This window comes from Dama dama, chromosome 16 (assembly GCF_033118175.1).
Source record: "Dama dama isolate Ldn47 chromosome 16, ASM3311817v1, whole genome shotgun sequence".
NCBI classification, from domain to species: Eukaryota; Metazoa; Chordata; class Mammalia; order Artiodactyla; family Cervidae; genus Dama; species Dama dama.
This window is the reverse complement of record NC_083696.1, coordinates 35,877,179-35,896,684: the sequence shown is the minus strand read 5'-3', so window position 1 is coordinate 35,896,684 and position 19,506 is coordinate 35,877,179. Positions and strand designations below refer to the sequence as shown.

Genomic DNA, 19,506 nt, shown 5'->3' with positions numbered 1-19,506 from the left:
TTAAAGAAGTGATATCAGATGGTAACTCAGATCTTTAGGAACAAATGAAGAAAACCAGTAACAGTTAATAAGATAAATATAACAAATTATGTTATATACTTGCTCTCCTTTCTTTTTTCAGCTTCTTCAACAGGCATAACATATAAGGCAATAATTTTAACATTGTACTGTTAAACTTGTAGCACATTTAGATGTAATATGTATAACAGTAATAGCACAAAAGAGAAGAGAAAATAGAGCTGTATGGTATAAGGCTTCTGTATCTCACAGGAATTAGGTTTGTACACATCTGAAGTCAACTCAGATGTGTACCACTGATAAGCTCTAGAGCAACCATTAAGAAGCTATCTCAAAATATAGTGGAAAATGCCACTACTGGGGGAAAATGTTACAGTGGAGAATACTCACTTAATGTAAAAGAAAACAATGAAGGAAGATTATATTAAAAAAAAGCCATGAGACATAAAACTAAAAGTAAAATGGCAGATATATATCCAACTATATCAATAATAACGTTAATGTGAATGGATTAGCAATTAGACAAAAAGCAGAGATTATCAAAATGAATTTTAAAACGATGCAACTATAATGCCATCTTTAGGAAAGACTTTAGAGTCAGAGATACAGTTAGGCTGAAGGTAAAGGGATGGAAAAAAAGCATCATGTAAACAGCAGCCATGAAGAGAGACTGTGGATGATCCCTGGGGAGTCCAAGAAACAGGACCTGTTCTAAAACCTAGCTTAACAGAACAGGTGGCAGGCCACCTATGACCAGACATTCATAGAACTTAGTCAGTGAGATTATGGATCATGCTTTCTGATTGTTTATGATCCCTAAATGATTTTGACTCCCTAGAGTCAAGAGTACTTCAGTAAGTCACCCATGGCTACAATTTTAAGGAGATCCAAGTCTAATTTGGAGACTTGAGGTCTCAATAAAGTGTCAGAAGATCTTTTCTTTGACGTACACAGAGCACCTTGTGCCCCAAAGCATATTCCTGTGACTAATGCTAGGGCCTTTCCTTGCTGGAAAAGGCCCAGCTGGCCAGATGAGGGGAAGTTAGGGCAAGAGACATTAACAGCATCCTTCTTCCCTCAGCTCTGGTGACGGAGTTACAGGGCACAGAAGTGGAGAACCATTGTGGCTAGTGAATTTGGGAATCTGAAAATGAGTAGTTGCAATTTTCATCCCCAGCTCTTTTCATTTCTATTAAAGATTTCATTCATACCTGTGAAAAGCTCTGTCATGAAGGAGACTGTGGACCATGCTCTCGCACATCAGTTATTTCCTGCAGATGCTCTTTCAGAACAAAGGTAAATCCTGCACGATGCTAGAGTTGTTGCCACCAGTGCTTTTTGTTAATCAATTGGTGATGATGGGAGGGAAGGAATCAAAATAACCTCAGGCTTATTCCTGTTATACTGTGCATGATTCATTCGCTCCAACCAGTATATACCGACACCTACTGTGGATCAGTTGTAGGATAGGTATGAAGGGGTCCAGCATGCAAGACTCAGAGGCCACTGATAGGCCTAGGGCCCATATACAAGTAGCTCCACTAAACACAAGTGTGACAGTGCTAGATGCCAGAAGAGAAGAACAGTAGCACCACTGAAAGCAGTTAGGTCACTAAGAAGTTAGAGGGAACTCAGTCCACAAGATCTCCCTCACTTCTGACACATTGCCGGAGTTCAGACAATTGCCGAATTAGTCCACATGACCACCTACCTACACCTCTGATACCGGCTGCAATCCAGTCGTCCCCCAAGGCTACCTTCAAGGTTTGATTATTCCCTGGAAGAATTCACAGAACTCATTGAAAACTGGTATATGCTTGATTACAGTTTACTACAGGGCAAGATTACAGATTAACGTTAATCAAAGGAAGAAGTATGTAGGGCTGAATGCAAGACAGCACCAAATACGAAGCTTCCAGTTGTCCTCTCCCCGTGGAGTTGGAACAGTGTTACTTTGTCACCACCAGTGTGTGGCTGTATGTGTGAAGTATTGCCAACTAAGGAAGCTCGCCCACCCAAGCATGGGTGTTCAGTTTTCACTGGGGCTCCATCGTGTTGGTATGGTTGACTGTCCCTGTAGCTGGTTTCAGCCTCCAGTCCCTCCAGAAGTCTGCTAACACTGTGTGACCCAAAGCCTAAACCTGAAACCACATCATTGGTCTTACAGTATGGCCAGCCTGCACCCTAAATCATATCAGACTTTGTGGTGACCCAAGGTCCCAGGCAAACAGTGAGACTCCTATCAAGCATGATATTCCAAGATTATCTCCCAGAAGCCAGTAGCAAAAGTCAAACCTGTCTTCAGGTCATGTTAATTCTTCACCATACAACTGTTTTGTCAGTTTCTGCTTTCTGCCTGGGACAACCTTGATTGGACCATGTGTTATAAAAAAGTCATCTTGCCGTTTTGGAATTGATGCACATTTCTGTTTCTGTAACCAGAAGAGGCAGGAAACTTTCCTGTGGAAGTCTTTGGGTAATTTTACTCGTGGAACATACTGAGTTCATCTGCCCGGCTCTCTGACATACTTCTGGTCATGTCAGTGCATAATTAGCACCTGTCCCAGCAGAGCACAGGCTGGAGTAGAGACAGAATTCTGAGTCATTGATACTATTTGTTAAGTACAGCCCACGGTCTGGATAGCAGCTGACTTGCAAATTGATTCTGAGAATATTATCCATAAATTAGGAGTTAATAGGTAAGCTTCAGAATTAAAGGAAAGAATGTCAGAGTAATTGGTGCAGTTTACATGAGACTAAAGTTGTGCGAAGATGTGAGGGGTTTTTTTCCTGAACGAAATCATATAATACATAGGATAGTAAAGATATGTTGAATGTCAGGTACAGGACCACTTTATGCTTTGTAGATACCAGCTTGAAGACTGTGAGATACTTTGATTTAGGAATCGTAAATGTAGCAATGCCTTGAGGTGCTCTTTGTGACCAAGAATTACAAACAGGATGGGGATACACGACCTCGACATGGCTCCTGCCAGTTTGCTTTTGTCCTAGCAATCCCTTTCTCTGTGTGCTTTCTAGCTTCTCATTCACTCTGGGGCCTCACTCCCTCGAATAGTGGACCCCATGGCAGTGAGTGTATTTTTGAAAGTTATGTGTAAATTAAATTTTTGCAAATAAAAATCTTATTCTAAAATTGCTGGAGGAGCTCATCTGTTAAACAGTTTGACAAAGTGAAAGATCTCTTTGAAACACTAATAATCACCTCATTGTTCAGCCAGATTTTCCCTGAAATGTCTTTTGTAATGGAATGGGCTTTTCCATGGAAGTGAGTTTTCTAGGTAAATAAAAACTTAATTTCTTAAAGCTTCAAAGATTGTTCTCTTTTAACCCCTTTGGGTAGGAGTCTTTGAGAAACATATGCTGTATCTTACTACCTCCTAACAAAAAATGCTGTATTTAAGTTTTTCATACATATTATAGGGAATTATGGGAGCTCTGCTTTTCCCTGCAGGTGTAGATACCACTCCAGCATATCATTTCTTTTTTTTCCCCTCAGCTCTAAAGAGCCGCATGTCTTGGGGCGGCTGGCGCCTGTCAGGGAGAGTCCCTTCCCGTTCCCTGGAATGAATGAGCTCTGGCAGCTGCTGGGGCCTCAGGGTGGGGGCTCCCTCTGGCCAGGGTCATCACGCACCAGCGCATACTCCTAGAATGGCCTCACCAGAATTGTTACCAAACACAAATTCACGTACCTGAGGCTCAGTGAGACCAAACAAATGAAACTTCGCAGTTTGGAGCAGAGGGAGGTTTATTGTAGGGTCAAGCAAGAAGGGTGGCCTGTGCTCAAAAACCCCAGACTCCTAGCCTGTCATTTCTTACGTTTTTCAGTGTTCAGTTAACTAGAGCACTCGCTCAAGCAGTTTCCTGAGTCACCTTTGCTTTATATCTCTAGAGAGCGTATGAGGAGTTTCTGCCTATCTTAGAACCCAGCCAACTCACTAATTTATTGAAAATGTTTTTCTAGCCAAGAAGCTTCAGTTTCTTAGACAGCTTCATGTCTGTTATCAACTCTAGCAGCTGCTCCTTTTTTGGAGGGTCATTTTCACAAAGAAGAAATGTTTTTATCATGTTACTTATTTCTGAGTGTATAGCATCCTGTCTGACATCAAAGCCAAATTTGGACAGAGATGCTGGGCAGCCAGCCAGACACCCTCTGTCCCAAGTGACTGACTCACTTTAAGACACAGCAGCCTCACCACTCATGTTATTCAGGAACACACATCAGCAAAATTACATGTGATCGACTTTTGAGGCTGTTCACACATAATTGAAACCAGGGTAATAAAATTTTGAATGGCCAAGGAATTCTGCATTCCACTTTGTTACAGTTCAGCAGCATTGCTGTGGTACTCCTGAATGTGTAGAGCTATTGCCCAGCATCATATGGTACTAATTGTTACATATTTTCAATTCTTATATCTGCTTTTTCTGTCTATACCCTTGCCAGACAGTTATTTCTTTTTGCTCTGCATACCCTTAGCAGTTCTTGTTTCCATTCAGATTTTATAATATGTAATCTACTGTGAGTTTGGAGGTCAGACCACAAAGAACGTTACAGTTATATTTGCATGAAAAGTTGTTAGACCTGGGGACCTATTGTGAGTGAAGAATACAAGGACTGGGCTGACCCAACTCCAGGTGGTGACTGCCAGAGATGTCCTGGGTATTTGGGATATGCATGTTACAATCAGCATTGTACTGCAGTTGTGATGTTTCATTTATTCCTAAAGTAGTTACTGTTCCCTTTTCTTTTTCTGTAGGAGCTCCCATGTACCAGTCTCAAAAGTGAAGGTATGACTGGGAAGGGGTGTGAGGGAACTTCTTGGGGTGAAGGTAATTTTTGTATCTTGACAGGGAGATGGGTTATGTGTTTGTTAGAATTCAGTGAAGGTACTTTGTACATGTACGTAACTTTTTGTTGTTGTTGTTTAGTCACTAAATCTCGTGGGACTCTTTGCAACCCCATGGACTGTAGTCCACCAGGCTTCTCTGTCCATGGGATTTACCAGGCAGGAATACTGGGTTGAGTTGCCATTTCCTTCTCTAGGAGATCTTCCCAACCCAGGGATTGAACCTGTGTCTCCTGCTTGGCAGGCACATATCCTTACCACTGAGCTACCAGGGAAGCCCATGTAACTTTTATCTCAAAAAAAATAACAAACAAAAAAACATGAATTCTAGCTAAAGAAATGCTATAAAATATAAGGAAAATATATTCATGTATGTAGCTTGCTTTTTTTAATTATTATTATTTTTTTTTATTTTCATTAGTTGGAGGCTAATTACTTCACAACATTTCAGTGGGTTTTGTCGTACATTGATATGAATCAGCCATAGAGTTACACGTATTCCGCATCCCGATCCCCCCTCCCACCTCCCTCTCCACCCAATTCCTCTGGGTCTTCCCAGTGCACCAGGCCCGAGCACTTGTCTCATGCATCCCACCTGGGCTGGTGATCTGTTTCACTATAGATAATATACATTCTGTTCTCTCGAAACATCCCACCCTCACCTTCTCCCACAGAGTCCAAAAGTCTGTTCTCTACATCTGTGTCTCTTTTTCTGTTTTGCATATAGGGTTATCATTACCATCTTTCTAAATTCCATATATATGTGTTAGTATGCTGTAAAATATATTGTCCTCGGATAGAGGACGTATCAGATTTTAAACTGATAAGAACAGATACTACACTTGATCTTAGCCAAAAGGCCGAGAAGCGATGTGTAGCTTGCTTTGAATAACATCCAAAATTAAGATCAACTGATAGTTGAATAGAAGAATAAATGTGAAAAACTACGTGTAACTACTGGTAGAATCTAGGAGGCATGTATATAGGTGTTCACTATAAATGTGTTTCAACTTTCTTATGTGTTTGAAAGTTTTCGTAATAAAATGTTGGTATAGGAAGAGAAGGTAAATGGTACCTAATGAAGCAAGCTTTGTAAAAACTGACTCTGATGCTTGATCTCCTCGTGGTATGATAGGCCTGTTGGATACTTAGAACAGGGTGACTCAGCCAGCAGCCTTCTCAGCCTTCAGACCCAGAATATTGTTTCTTCCTTTGTCTTTGATCCTAGTATTTCACTTTATTATGGTTCTACCCTTGTTTTACTAACCATCATGTAATTTTTAATGTTTAAACCACCTTAGAACTGTTTTGGAAAAGTGATAGAAGATAAACTTACACAAAATAAAAGCTCTTTTTCTGATTAAGAAGAAAGCTGTACTGGTTTGGGTGCTCCTGGCTATAGCTTTCATAAAACCCAAGGAAAAATGACTTTAGCTCTAAGGAGGTTTTACTGTTTCTCATAATAGGAAGTGTGGAGGCAGAACAAGTTCAAGGTTGGTTAATTCCAAACCCAATGATTCTAGAACTCCAGTTCAGCTTCCTTTGATTTTCTTGGTTTTCCCCTCATAGGTATAAGTGAGCTACAGCAATTTCACACATTGTGTCCTCTCCGAATGCATCTAAAGGAAAGAAAGAGAGATCCTTAACCTTCTCTTCCTTCTTGAGAGCAAAGAAGACAGCCCCGAAAGACCCTCAGTGTACTTTGTATCACATGTTTCTGCCTAAATCCTTCTGTCACAAAAGGGATGGAATCACCATGATAGGCTGGACTATTCAGGATAATGGAGGAGCACATGGGTGCCTATTTTCTGAACAAAATTAAGTATCTGTTAGCCTGGGGAAGGTGGACAAGGGCTGAATATCTGCTTCAAATATCTGAATACTTGAAGTAACCAAAAGTAACTTCCTCAAAACCACAGTCAAAATTTTGGTGATTAAAAGGCATAATTTGAAAACTTACTGTATTAGTACACTTTTTAGTAATTTTAAAAAATTTAATAAGATGTTAAATATATAAAGTAAAAATACACCCTCATCCCCATTTTCCCCTCCCTCAGTAATTTGTCAAGGATGGGTCCAGATCTTTTCTATATTCATCCAAAGTATACATGTGTTGGTATGGTTTTATTTTTCCCCTACTTAAATTCTTACTAAACATACTGTCTGGAACTTGATCTTTTCCCCCTCCACAATATATCAAAGATATTCTTCCATGTCAGTCAGTATGTATAGCTGTCCCTCTTGAGGGCATTGTGTATGTGGATATGCCATTTAAACACTTGAGCGCCTTCAACACCTTTATTAAGATAAAATTCACAAAGCACAGAATGAAACATTTTAAAGTGTATTATACAATTCAGTGGCATTTAGTGCCTTCACAGTGTTGTAAAACCATCACCTCTATCAATTCTAAAGTGTATTCAGCATCCCAAAAGGAAACCCTTTGTTTATTTTCACTCCCCCTTACCCCAACCCCAGCCCCAGGCAACTGCTAATCTGCTTCCTGTCTCTGGATTTAATTCTGAGTTTTTTATATAATATGTAACCTTTACATATTGTCTCTAGCTTCTTTCACTTAGCATGTTTTTAGGTTCATCTGCCTTGTAGAACATATCAATACTTCATTCCTCTTTATGACTGAATAATATTCTGTTGTATGTATATAACGTAGCTTGTTTATCCATTCATCTGTTGATGGATGTTTAATTTTGTTTCCTTCTTTTGACTATTGCAACTAGTACTGCTATGAACATTTGTACAGAAACTTTTATTTGAGTTGTTATTGTTCGATCACTAAGTCGTGTCCTGACTCTTTGCGACCTCATGGACTGCGGCACACCAGGCTCCTCTATCCTCTACTCTCTCTCCTGGAGTTTGCTCAGATTCATGTCCATTGAGTCAGTGATGCTATCTAACCATCTCTTTCTCTGCTGCCCCCTTTATTTGAGTACCTGTTATAAATTCTTTTGGGTATGTATCTAGGAGTGAAATTGCTGGATTATATGTTGATTAGAGGTAGAATTTTTATTTTTATTTTTTATTTATTTTATTTTTTATTTTTTTTATTAGTTGGAGGCTAATTACTTCACAACATTTCAGTGGGTTTTGTCATACATTGATATGAATCAGCCATAGAGTTACATGTATTCCCCATCCCGATCCCCCCTCCCACCTCCCTCTCCACCCGATTCCTCTGGGTCTTCCCAGTGCACCAGGCCCGAGCACTTGTCTCATGCATCCCACCTGGGCTGGTGATCTGTTTCACCATAGATAGTATACATGCTGTTCTTTCGAAACATCCCACCCTCACCTTCTCCCACAGAGTTCAAAAGTCTGTTCTGTACTTCTGTGTCTCTTTTTCTGTTTTGCATATAGGGTTATCATTACCATCTTTCTAAATTCCATATATATGTGTTAGTATGCTGTAATGTTCTTTATCTTTCTGGCTTACTTCACTCTGTATAATGGGCTCCAGTTTCATCCATCTCATTAGATCTGATTCAAATGAATTCTTTTTAACAGCTGAGTAATATTCCATGGTGTATATGTACCACAGCTTCCTTATCCATTCATCTGCTGATGGGCATCTAGGTTGCTTCCATGTCCTGGCTATACAGATGGCTAACAAACACATGAAAAGATGCTCAACATCACTCATTATTAGAGAAATGAAAATCAAAACCACAATGAGGTACCATTACACACTAGTCAGGATGGCTGCTATCCAAAAGTCTATAAGCAATAAATGCTGGAGAGGGTATGGAGAAAAGGGAACCCTCTTACACTGTTGGTGGGAATGCAAACTAGTACAGCCACTATGGAAAACAGTTTGGAGATTTCTTAAAAAACTGGAAATAGAACTGCCATATGACCCAGCAATACCACTTCTGGGCATACACACTGAGGAAACCAGATCTGAAAGAGGTAGAATTTTTAAAAGAACTGCCATCACACTATTTCACATTCCCACCAATAATGTTTGAGGGTTTGTTTCTCCACATCCTCTCCAACACTTGGTAGTTTCTGGTTTTTTTACTATTATTATTATTACTGTTACTGTCATCCTAAGTGGGTATGAAATGATAAAGCATTGTGGTTCTAATTTGCATTCCCTAATAACTAATGATGTTGGACATTGTTTCATGTATTTGGCCATGGGTATATCTTCTTTGGAAAAGTCTATTCCTTTACCCCTTTTTTATTGAGTTGTCTTTTTGTGATTGAGTTGAAAGAGTTCTTTCTACATTTTGGACCCTAGACCCTTATGAGATAACTGATTTGCAAGTATTTTTTCCCATTATGTTGTTGTTTTTCCTTGATGGTATCCTTTGATGCACAATAGCTTTTAATTTTGGTCAAGTTTAATTTATTTTTCTTTTGTTGCTTGTGCTTTTGGTGTCCTAGCTACTTTCAGAAGCGTATCTGTAGGGAGGATTCCTTAAAATGGAATTAAAATTTTTTTTGGCTGCACCCAGCAGCCTGTGGGATCTGACCAGGAATTGAACCTGTGCCCCCTGCAGTGGAAGCCAGAGTCTTAACCACTGGACCACCAGGGAAATCCCACCACTTAGATTTTTGATAGATACATATGTAGTCCAAAAGTTTATTCTCCCATCCACTGAGTGTACCTTTTCTCTACACCTTCACCAAGTCTTCCTGTTTCCTTTTTTTCTTCCAATTTTATTAAGATATAATTGACGTATAGCACTGTATAAATTTTAAGTATACAGCATAATAATTTGACTTACATACATCATGAAATGATTATTATAATAAGTTTAATGAATATTCATCATCTCATATAGTTGCAAAATGAAAGAAATAGCAAACATTTTTTATCTATGATGAGAACTCTTAGGATTTACTCTTTAACAACTTTTGTATATGATATACGGCAGTGTTAATTCTGCTTATCATGTTGTACACCACTTCCCTAATACTTATGTATCTTGTAACTGGCGGTTGGTACCTTTTGACTCCCTTCATCCAATTCCACCTCCCTCACCTCCTGCCTCTGATAACCACAAATAGGAACTCTTTTATGAGTTTGTTTTTGAAATATAATTTACCTGCAACACTAAGTTAGTGCCCATTACACACAACATAGTGTTTTTTCTGTACATTTCAAAATGATTGCCACAATAAGTCTAGTTTCAGTATATCCCCATACAAAGATATTACTTAGTTATTGACTATATTCCCTCCATTGTACATTTAATAGCCATGAATCGTTGGTTTTGTAACTGGAAGTTTCTCTTAATTTCACTCACCTATTTTCTTTCTTTCACCCCACCCTTCTCTCGCAACCATCTGTTTTCTGTCTTGTATTTATACTATTTCTGTTTTGTTATGTTTGTTCATTAGTTGCCACATATAAGTGAAATCGTACAGTATTTGTCTTATTTCATTTAGTATAACTATGTTCTAGAATCATCCATGTTGTCAAAAATGGCAAGATTTTTTTAATGACTGAGTAATATTCCACTGCATATATTCCACATCTTCCTTATCCATTCATCTATCAATGGACACTTGAATAGTCTTCCTGTTTTCTATTTTTTTGACTGACAAGTGAAAAATGATCTTACTTAAATATGTACTTTCACCACAACTAGTTTACATTGTTACATTTATATTTCTTCAGCTTGTAGTCACACAGATATTTGTTGAATGACTGTTCATATCCTTTAACTTTTTTTTCTTCTTAATTGTCATAGCAGATGCTACATTTATGTGCGACAAGAGGTGTAACAAGAAGCGGTTATGTGGACGGCATAAATGTAATGAGATATGCTGTGTGGTAAGTGGATCGATCATTAGGTACAGTCAGATTGCATTCATCTAGGGACTGGGTTTCTGGAAGCCTCAGCCGTCTAAGAATGCAGCCCAGATTTGGATATCACTGGGAGAGGCCCCTGAGCACCAGTCAGAATGCTGCCAGAGAGACGGGCTGGGCCTTTTTAGTCCTCAGCCAGGTCAGGAAGTTGGCTTATGGCTCCATGGAGGAAGGGAAAGAAGAAAAAGGGCCTCAGGCCCCAGAGGTCAAGACCGCTGGGTGAGTGTGTCGTCATCTGCAGGAGACTATGTACTGTCGCCGCACAGACTTGCTTGAAATCAGGATTCAAGTTTCATATACTCCTTGGGTCAGATCAGTGGGCAAAATGAGAGTGGCAGTTTTTAAAGGAACAAGTTTCAGTTATCTGAAATATTCACGTCTGTGAAACTAAATAGAGGAAGCATTACCTGGCAGTGGGTACTGTGTTATTGTGTGTGTGTGAACAAGGTAACACAGTATACTAATGGAAAAGTACATGTATATACACACATGTATATGTATGTAATACATAATTGTTATATTTGGCATTTATATTGACAGTGTGAAGAGTGATAAAGACCTATTTATAAGCCAGTGTTTGAAAGTTTAAAGACTTTTTATTGAGTACTTCAGACATAGATAAAAGCTGAGAGAAGTGTGTGTCATATATGCCCAACATCTGTCTTCAGTAGTGATCAGCTCATGACTAATCTTGTTTCATCCACATCCCCACCTACTACCCCTCCCCTGATTATTTTGAAGCTAATGCTTCAGACCTCATGCAATCTGTAATTGTGGAGAGCTTCTTTGTTAATCTTGTTTATGGAAAATGTAAAATGGAGATAATTTTGTAAGCAAATATAAATAAATCTCTTAGGAATTCCCTGGCAGTCTAGTGGTTAGGACTCCACTGCAGGGGGCACAGCTTCTATCCCTTGTCAAGAAAGTAAGATCCCAGCATGCAGAAAAATATGTATGTATGAACCTCTCTTCCTAGGATAAGGAGCACAAGTGTCCTTTGATTTGTGGGAGGAAACTCCGCTGTGGCCTTCATAGATGTGAAGAACCTTGTCATCGTGGAAACTGCCAGACGTGCTGGCAAGCTAGTAAGTGTCTTCACTGTGTACTTTATCATAAGAGTTTTCTAGAAAGTCAGGCATGATAGATCCTGGGCAGTCAACTTTCTTAGATTCCCGAATTAATAAGCCTTAGTATTTCAGGTATATTGAAACCTTGTTTTTTTTTTTTTTTTTTTTAAGAGAGTATTAAATCTTTTATTGATTATACATGATAATGGATGATACATAAGCTTCATTCCCATCTAGAACTATCTGGTGCTGTAATTCAGTTTCAACATACTACATTGGATGTACCAACAATCATATTAATAACCAGAAAACTCCATTACCAACTCCAGGTCACAAAACAGTAACTGTCAGTTCACTTACACCAAGGTTTCTGAAGATAATGGCTTCTCCACCCAAGCCAGTTGTAAATAAATTTCTAATGGGACCTGGCATCACTGTAAAGGAATTCTAACTTCACGCTGTTTGGGTAGTTTACCAAAATGACTTCAAAATAGACTAGCTTTACACACAGCATATTTTTTACAAAGACATTTATTCAGCATCACGATCAGACTGTTACATTTAGCAATCAACAGCATGGGTGCCAAAAAAAAAAAAATCTGCATTAAAATCCTTTGTTGGGAAAAAAAAAATCCTTTGTTGGGGTACTTTACAGTTTCCACAGAGCAGAAACTAAAATAACCTGTTATACAATTAGTCACAAATACAGTCCTTGGGGGTTTTTGCCCATATACATGAGTAGTATCTAAAACACGTTTTGTTTGTTGCAGCTAGGCCCTGCCACCACTGTGCTTGGCTGAGCTCACAAATCTGTTGTAACTTGTAGCTTTCCTGTCACTTCTCTGGCTCTGGCTCTCCTCCCCTGCTAAGGTTTGTTTCCTGGCAGTAATTAAAACCTCCTGCCACTGTTTCAGCTCCTGCTGCTGTTGAAACCACCATAGCCACCTTGGTTTCATGGTTTGGCTAAGGCTTGACTACCATAGGGGCCAGAACTTCAGCCTCCAAAGTTCCCTGCTTTCATGGGTCCAGACATTGAAGACTGATTCTTGTAATTGCCAAAATCACCGTAGCCTCTGCCGCCTCCAGAATTGCTTCCATCATTATCACATCTATTATAGCCATCCCCACTGCCAGCATATCCACCACCAGCACGGCTGCCACCAAAGCCACCTCCACCGCTGAAGTTTTCCTCCGTGACCAGAGTTGTTCCCCCCCAAAACGGCCTCCAAAACCACCACCAGAGTCTCCAGAACCACTTCGACCTTTGACTGGATGAAACACTAGCCATCTCTTGCTTAGATAGGGCTTTCCTTACTTCACAGATGTGACCATTCACAGTGTAGTATTTTTGAATGACTGTCTTGTCTACAGAGTCATGGTTATCAAAGGTTGTGAAAGCAAAGCCTCTCTTTTTGCCACTGCCTCGGTCAGTCATGATTTCAATCACTTCAGTTTTCCCATACCGTTCAAAATAATCTCTCAGGTGATGTTCTTCAGTATCTTCTTTAATGCCACCAACAAAAATCTTTTTCACAGTTGAGTGGGCACCAGGTCTTTGAGAATCTTCTCTTGAGACGGCCCTTTTGGGTTCCACAGCTCACATCCATCCACTGCGTGCGGCCTTGCACTCATGGCCGCATCCACCCCGTCCACAGGCGCATGTGACAAACCAAAGCCTCTGGAGCGCTTGGTGTTTGGATCCCTCATTACCACAGTCTGTGAGCGTTTCCTGTGGCTCAGAATGGCTCCTCAGACTCTCATTGGTGGTTTCAAAGCTCAAACCTCCGATGAAGAGCTTCCACAGCTGTTCAGGCTCTTGGGGAGACTCTGACTGAGACCTGATGGCAGTAGGGTGGGGAGACTCAGCAGTGCTCACTCGTGGAATCTATGGGCAGAAAAGCTGTTGAGACTTCAAAAAAAGTAGCTGCTCTGTGGTCCCTTAATCTGGGGTTGTAGGCAGTGATTCTAAGATGGGCCTGTTAGTGTTACATTAAAAACTCACATTCCTTAATATACTACCAATCTCATCAGAAAAGTCTTGGGAAAAGTATTAGGAAGTTGTCAAGGTCTTAGTGGTAAGTGCATATTTTCCAAAATTTTGTTTTCACTTGAAAGCTTGAATGTTATCATTGGCAACAAAGTTGGTTTTCTTGAAATGACAGGCTCACTGTTAATTTTTGATTAAGTATCTGCCAAAATAGCCAAGTCTAAATAATCATAGTTGGTTACTTTTTCAGGCAAAATGGTGTGTTATGAAAAAAAGTTAATTCAGCTCAGAACTCAGAAAAGTGCAGTTCTTTAAAACGACCAGTGGTCAGACAGCTGTCTATCTGTGGGCTCCGCATCCATAGACTCAACCAACCATGCGTTGAAAACATTCAAGGGGAAAAAATTCTGGAATGTTCCAAAACCAAAACTGCTGGCAGCTGTTTACATAGCGTTTATATTATATTGGATATTATAAGTAACCTAGAGATGATTTAAAATATACAGGGGAGCCATTATGCAACCTAAGAACTTAAATGTTAATGTGAATTTCATCTACCTATTTACACTTGACTATCCTGTGCTTTCTCCTGGAGAAAACTGGTGGACCATTTAAGTAGCTTTATAGTAGTAGTTTCTACACTACTATAGAAAACTATATATGTCATTATTCTGACATATGTGTATAAGCCAAAAGCAATATATGATCCAATTGTGCTTATGTTGAAATTCATAAAAATAGTTCTGTGTTTATCTAGTCTTACAGGACATTTCTATTCAACATGATATTTTAAGATGCATCCATATTTTTGTAAATAGCTGGGTTTCATACATCTTCACTGCTTTGTAATGTTTAATTCAGTAAATATAACATCATTTATTGATCTGTTCCTTTGTCAAAGGACATTTGTGTAGCTTTCAGCATTTTTTACCGTTAGTGTTGTTGTTGTGAGCCTTTTGCATGTGTCTTCTTGTACACGTATGTAATAATTTTTCTAAAATTTATTCATAAGGGTAGAATTATTACTTTTCAGGGCATGTAGGCATCTAACTTTACAAGATAATGTCAACAGCTTTTCTGAAATAAATCCAAAATTATAGCCCCCCCCCCCCCCAAAAAAAGGATACAGGAGGATGTGCATAGGTCGTATGCAAGTACCATACCATATTATATAAGGGACTTGAGCATTCTTAGATTTTGGTATCCATGGAGTCCTGGAACCAGCCCCCCTCCCCACCCGGGACACTGAGGGATGACTGTATTTTTGTGTGCAACAAAAGTGCTTTAAGCAGATATCCTAGTTTGTTCCACAGAATATTAGAAAGACATGTATTCAAGGGTTTTTTTTTTACTTCTTCATCAAGGACTTAAGTGAACTTTCATTTTCTGTCTACTTGTTTGGCAGTGAAAATAAAGTGGTTATAGTGTGGTGCTGCTGCCTTGATTTGCGCGAATGCCTTGAGCAGCATTTCCAACAGTTGCTTATGTATCCTCAGTGCAAATGTCAGCACAGGGAAAAAAGCAAATAGTATCTAAGTATTATTACGAAAACAACTGACCTCCTGGACTCCCGAGTCCTAGGGCTCAACAGAACACACTTTGAGAACTGCTCCATTTAAAAGATTAGCCTGGATCGCGCTTCCCCAACATACCTTCTCTGGAAAATACTAGATCTACCATATTTCAAAAAGGAGTTGAGTCAGTGCTTTATTATAAATCCCACACATGGAGTTCCATAAAGATAAGTTATGTAGCCTCTTACTCTTTACCTAGCTGTTTCACATATATTAGCCCTTGCCCACAATATGCTTTCCAAGTAAGTAGGTCAAAGGTTGGTATCCGCTTTTGACCAAAAGGAAGAAATCTCAGAAGTGTTAAATTACCTGCCTACAGTCTTTATGCAAGTGAGAAGTAGGTTCAGGTCTAGAAGCCTCAATTTCCCACTGTATTTACAGGACCCTTTCCACCACATTATATAGCCTCTGTTTGTTGGAGGTATTGACTGGAGAAAAGCATTGAATGGAGGAGTCCTGGAGGGCCTGGGCTTCTGACTCTTGGTCCCTAGTTGAGAACCATGGCCAAAGACCTGGCCTCCACCTTGGACCAGAGTTGAACTAGCTTCCCTATGGGTCTGAGGGTTAGGAGGGCTCGTGACACAGTCAGCTGCTTGTTGGCAGTCCCCTGTGAGTTTGCTGAACTTAACTCTCTGTGGCTTTCATAATCTCTATCCATTTTCCTAACCAAAAAGTTAGGGGAAAAAAGGATCTGTATCTAGTGGAAGTCTTCTGTTCTGTAGGTCATTTGTGTATAAAATGCATATAAAAATGTCTCGGATGACTCATGGACTTAAAAGTTTGTTGCAAGTAAACATTGAATGCTTCACTACCAGACAACTTTAATAAAATAAAAACCTTTTTTTTTTTTTTTTAAAGAAAAGGCGGCCCCTAAAAATTAGCCTCTAAAAATACAAGCCCAGCCCCCCCCAAAAAAAGTGTGTTTGTAGTTATCTTAGTTATCTGTGTGCGAATCTCAAACTCAGGAAGGTTTGTTTCACCTGCTGCTTCTCCAGGCTTTGATGAATTAACCTGCCACTGTGGTGCGTCAGTGATCTACCCGCCGGTTCCCTGTGGCACCAGGCCCCCCGAGTGTACCCAGACCTGTGCCAGAGTCCATGAATGTGACCATCCAGGTGGGTCCCATCTGTTGCCTCCACACCTCACAGCCTGCTCACACTGTGGTTTTAGGATGCTGCAAGATGGTCTTCAGGGCTTCCCTGGTGGCTCAGCAGTAAAGAATCTTATCTGCAATGCAGGAGCCATGGGTTCGATCCCTGGGTGGGGAAGAGTCCCTGGAGGAAGGCTTGGCCACCCACTCCAGTACTCTTGCCTGGTGATTTTTTAGGGCCTTTTTCCATGGGCAAAAATATATATTTGCATTTTTTCCCTAAAATAAAAGTGGGATTTTATTGAACTTATTTTAAGTAATAGATTTTTTTCTCTCTTATTACTGTAATTTTAACCTGTCTCCTTATCAATAAATATTCTTCTAGATGATGGTGGGGTGTCCTGTTACGTGGATAGGCCATAACTGATTCAGTCAGTCTCATATTGCTGGACATTTGTTTCCAGTTTTCCTGTGATAGACTGCTGTAAACACCAGACCAGTAGCTACTTGACATCACCCACTTTCCATACAGTCTAGTCACTGGCTTTCCCCTGGACTGTATCTGGCCCATCATTTCCTTTTTTGTCATGTCCCAGAGGCAAACCTGACATAACTTAAGTCATCAGATTTGATCCTTACAGTAAATCTGGCCACATGATTGAGACTGACAAAACAACCAGTTCTTAATTTTTTAAAGAGTGAAGAAGAATTAAGTAAATTCCTTATGAAGTGAGAAGTACCCCCTTCCCTGGAGACCTTAAGATGACCCTCCCAGCTTAGTTTGCGAGTGGTGTCTTTGCCACTGTGAAGTTAGTATTCAGGCAGACAGTCAGCACACTCACTCGCACTCACTTCTTTATAGTCACTTGCAGAAGTTAGGATGAAGTCCAGGTCCGTAGTGAGAACTTAGCCATTTGTGACTTGTTTTGTTTTAGCCTGCTTTCATTCAGCATTCACGTTTTTTGGGCATTTGTTGTATATCTAGCATGATATCAGACATGAAGGGAGGTTCAGAGAAAGAAAACAATAGCCCAGGACCTGGACGGGGCTCTGTTGTTTCTGGGAGGAAGAAGGTGGTAGTTGAGTACATTTGCCACAACCAGCCATTGCATGGAGATGGGGCAGATAGCATGGCAGCAAGCCGTCTGCCTCAGAACCAAGGGGTCAGGGAGAGCAAGAGAGCTCAGGGCAGGGAGGGGTCAGCCACAGAAGGCTTCGCTGTAGGGGATGAGCTTGAATGAACTGCCTCTTCCAGGCAGTAAAGAAATTGAAAGGAGTCAGAGGAAGCATGTTAGATGAGATAAGTAACAAAGATGTCTGAACAGAAGGGAGCTGTGTACGGTAGGACCACAAACATGACTGAGGAATGTGCACAGACCATGTGGCCATGCCGCAGGAGACGGGGTGGACCAGCTGACCCCTTCTCTGCTTGTATGTCTCTCCCCCCTCAGCTGGGTTTCTTTCTCTCATGCTTATCTTTTTAGCCCTTTAGTATAAAGCCAACTACTTTTACTTTCCAGTGACCATTTTAAAAAGTACTTCCAGCTCCTAAATTTAAAAGTTCATGTCAAATGCTATTACAATATGTGTAATAGTTGGTGTGGCGCTGTTTGAACATCATTCCTGATTTTGCCTTTCTCTCTCCAGTGTACCATTCTTGTCATAGCGAGGACAAGTGCCCTCCTTGTACTTTCCTCACGCAGAAGTGGTGCATGGGCAAACATGAGGTAAGCTTTCTCTTAAGTTGTTCATTGTTCCAACCAGAGGTTTATGGTTGGATTTCGTTAAGAGGATTAGCCTCATTGTTTCTCAAAGTGAATATGCTCCAAAGAAGCAGAGATTTGCTATTGCCACTTTTTTTTTCTTTTTTTATCATTGAGGTATAGTTTGCATAAAATAAAATTTACCCTTTTTAGCATGCAAATCTATGAGTTTTGACAAAAGCAGTCATACAGTCATGTCACCACTACCACAGTCAAGATGTGTAACAGGTCATTCACCCCCAAACACTCCTTTGTGTCCTTTCAGAATTACTGTCCACTTTCCTCCAGCCCCGGTAACCAGTTATGTGTTGTCTGCCCTAACAAAGTCTGTTGCCTTTTCATGAGGCCACATAAATGGAACCATGCAGTCAGTAGCATTGTTAGACTATTCTGCTCTTATTTTTAATCTGGTTACAGTGAAATGAAACTCAGCCAGTAGGCCCTGAGAACATGAGCTGTGTTCAGAGACAGCGTCCAGGTTAGCTAGCATGGGGAGGGGTTGCCAGTCTGGGGAAAAGGGTTACAGTGAGAATATCCCAAGACTGCAGTGGGCTCCCTGCCAGTTACCACCGATCCTGCTCTCTACTCCCTTCACAGATTTCCATCCTGCTGATGGGCCAAACGCCTTCCTCCCCACTAACCTGCCCCTCCCCACTGCCACTACCGTGAAGGATTTTCATCCTTATTCTTAGCGTCTAAGCTGTATTTGGCACTGCTGACTATAGACCCTTTGAAACCATTTTTAAATTTGTTTAATTTTAAAAAGGCATATTCATCGTAGACTGTTAATATAGCTTTGCTACCCAGAAAGAAATACTTTTAAACATTCTAGTGTATAGATTTCAGGCATGGGTATTACATATTCTCCTCTACTCTATGAAGACTATACTGTTTTGTAACCTGCTTTTTTTTACTTCATAACATGTTGGCCAGCATTTCTTGAAACTCTTGACAACTGTGACAACATGCTTTCAGTATTCTTATCTTGATGGACATATTTTTCTCCACTTACTTCCTGTCAGAGGTTCTCAGGTCATAATCCTTAGTATTTATTCTTCCTCTGAGAAATCTTACTTCCTCTAAGAGTAACCATTCTAAGAGATCCATGTGTTATCTTTGTGTTGTTGGACTTCAGTCAGCAAATATTTACTGCTTGCCTGCTCTGTACTAGGTAACTGGCTGGGTTCAAGTGATTGAGAAATGAAACAGGGGCTGGCCCTGCCCTGGTGGAGCCTTCACTGTGGGGCAGAAAGCAGATGAATGAGCAGTCGATTATAGGTGCAGCCGTGTGGGAAGGGGGTCC

At 40.3% G+C, this 19,506-nt stretch overlaps 1 protein-coding gene and 1 pseudogene across 2 annotated transcripts in view; one reads left to right on the top strand and one right to left on the bottom strand.

Moving 5' to 3' along the window:
- NFX1 (nuclear transcription factor, X-box binding 1) overlaps positions 1-19,506 on the top strand; it is a 69,091-nt gene that overhangs the window by 35,442 nt on the left and 14,143 nt on the right. The window contains exons 10-15 of one of the 2 annotated variants that reach the window (XM_061163823.1): positions 1,217-1,314; positions 4,797-4,827; positions 10,607-10,686; positions 11,699-11,807; positions 16,346-16,465; positions 18,088-18,167. In XM_061163823.1, the coding sequence (XP_061019806.1) occupies positions 1,217-1,314; positions 4,797-4,827; positions 10,607-10,686; positions 11,699-11,807; positions 16,346-16,465; positions 18,088-18,167 (518 nt within the window). Of the gene's footprint in view, positions 1-1,216; positions 1,315-4,796; positions 4,828-10,603; positions 10,687-11,698; positions 11,808-16,345; positions 16,466-18,087; positions 18,168-19,506 lie in introns of both variants that reach the window. The other variant, XM_061163822.1, reaches the window with a different exon arrangement.
- On the bottom strand, positions 5,648-5,758 carry LOC133071492 (U2 spliceosomal RNA; annotated as a pseudogene).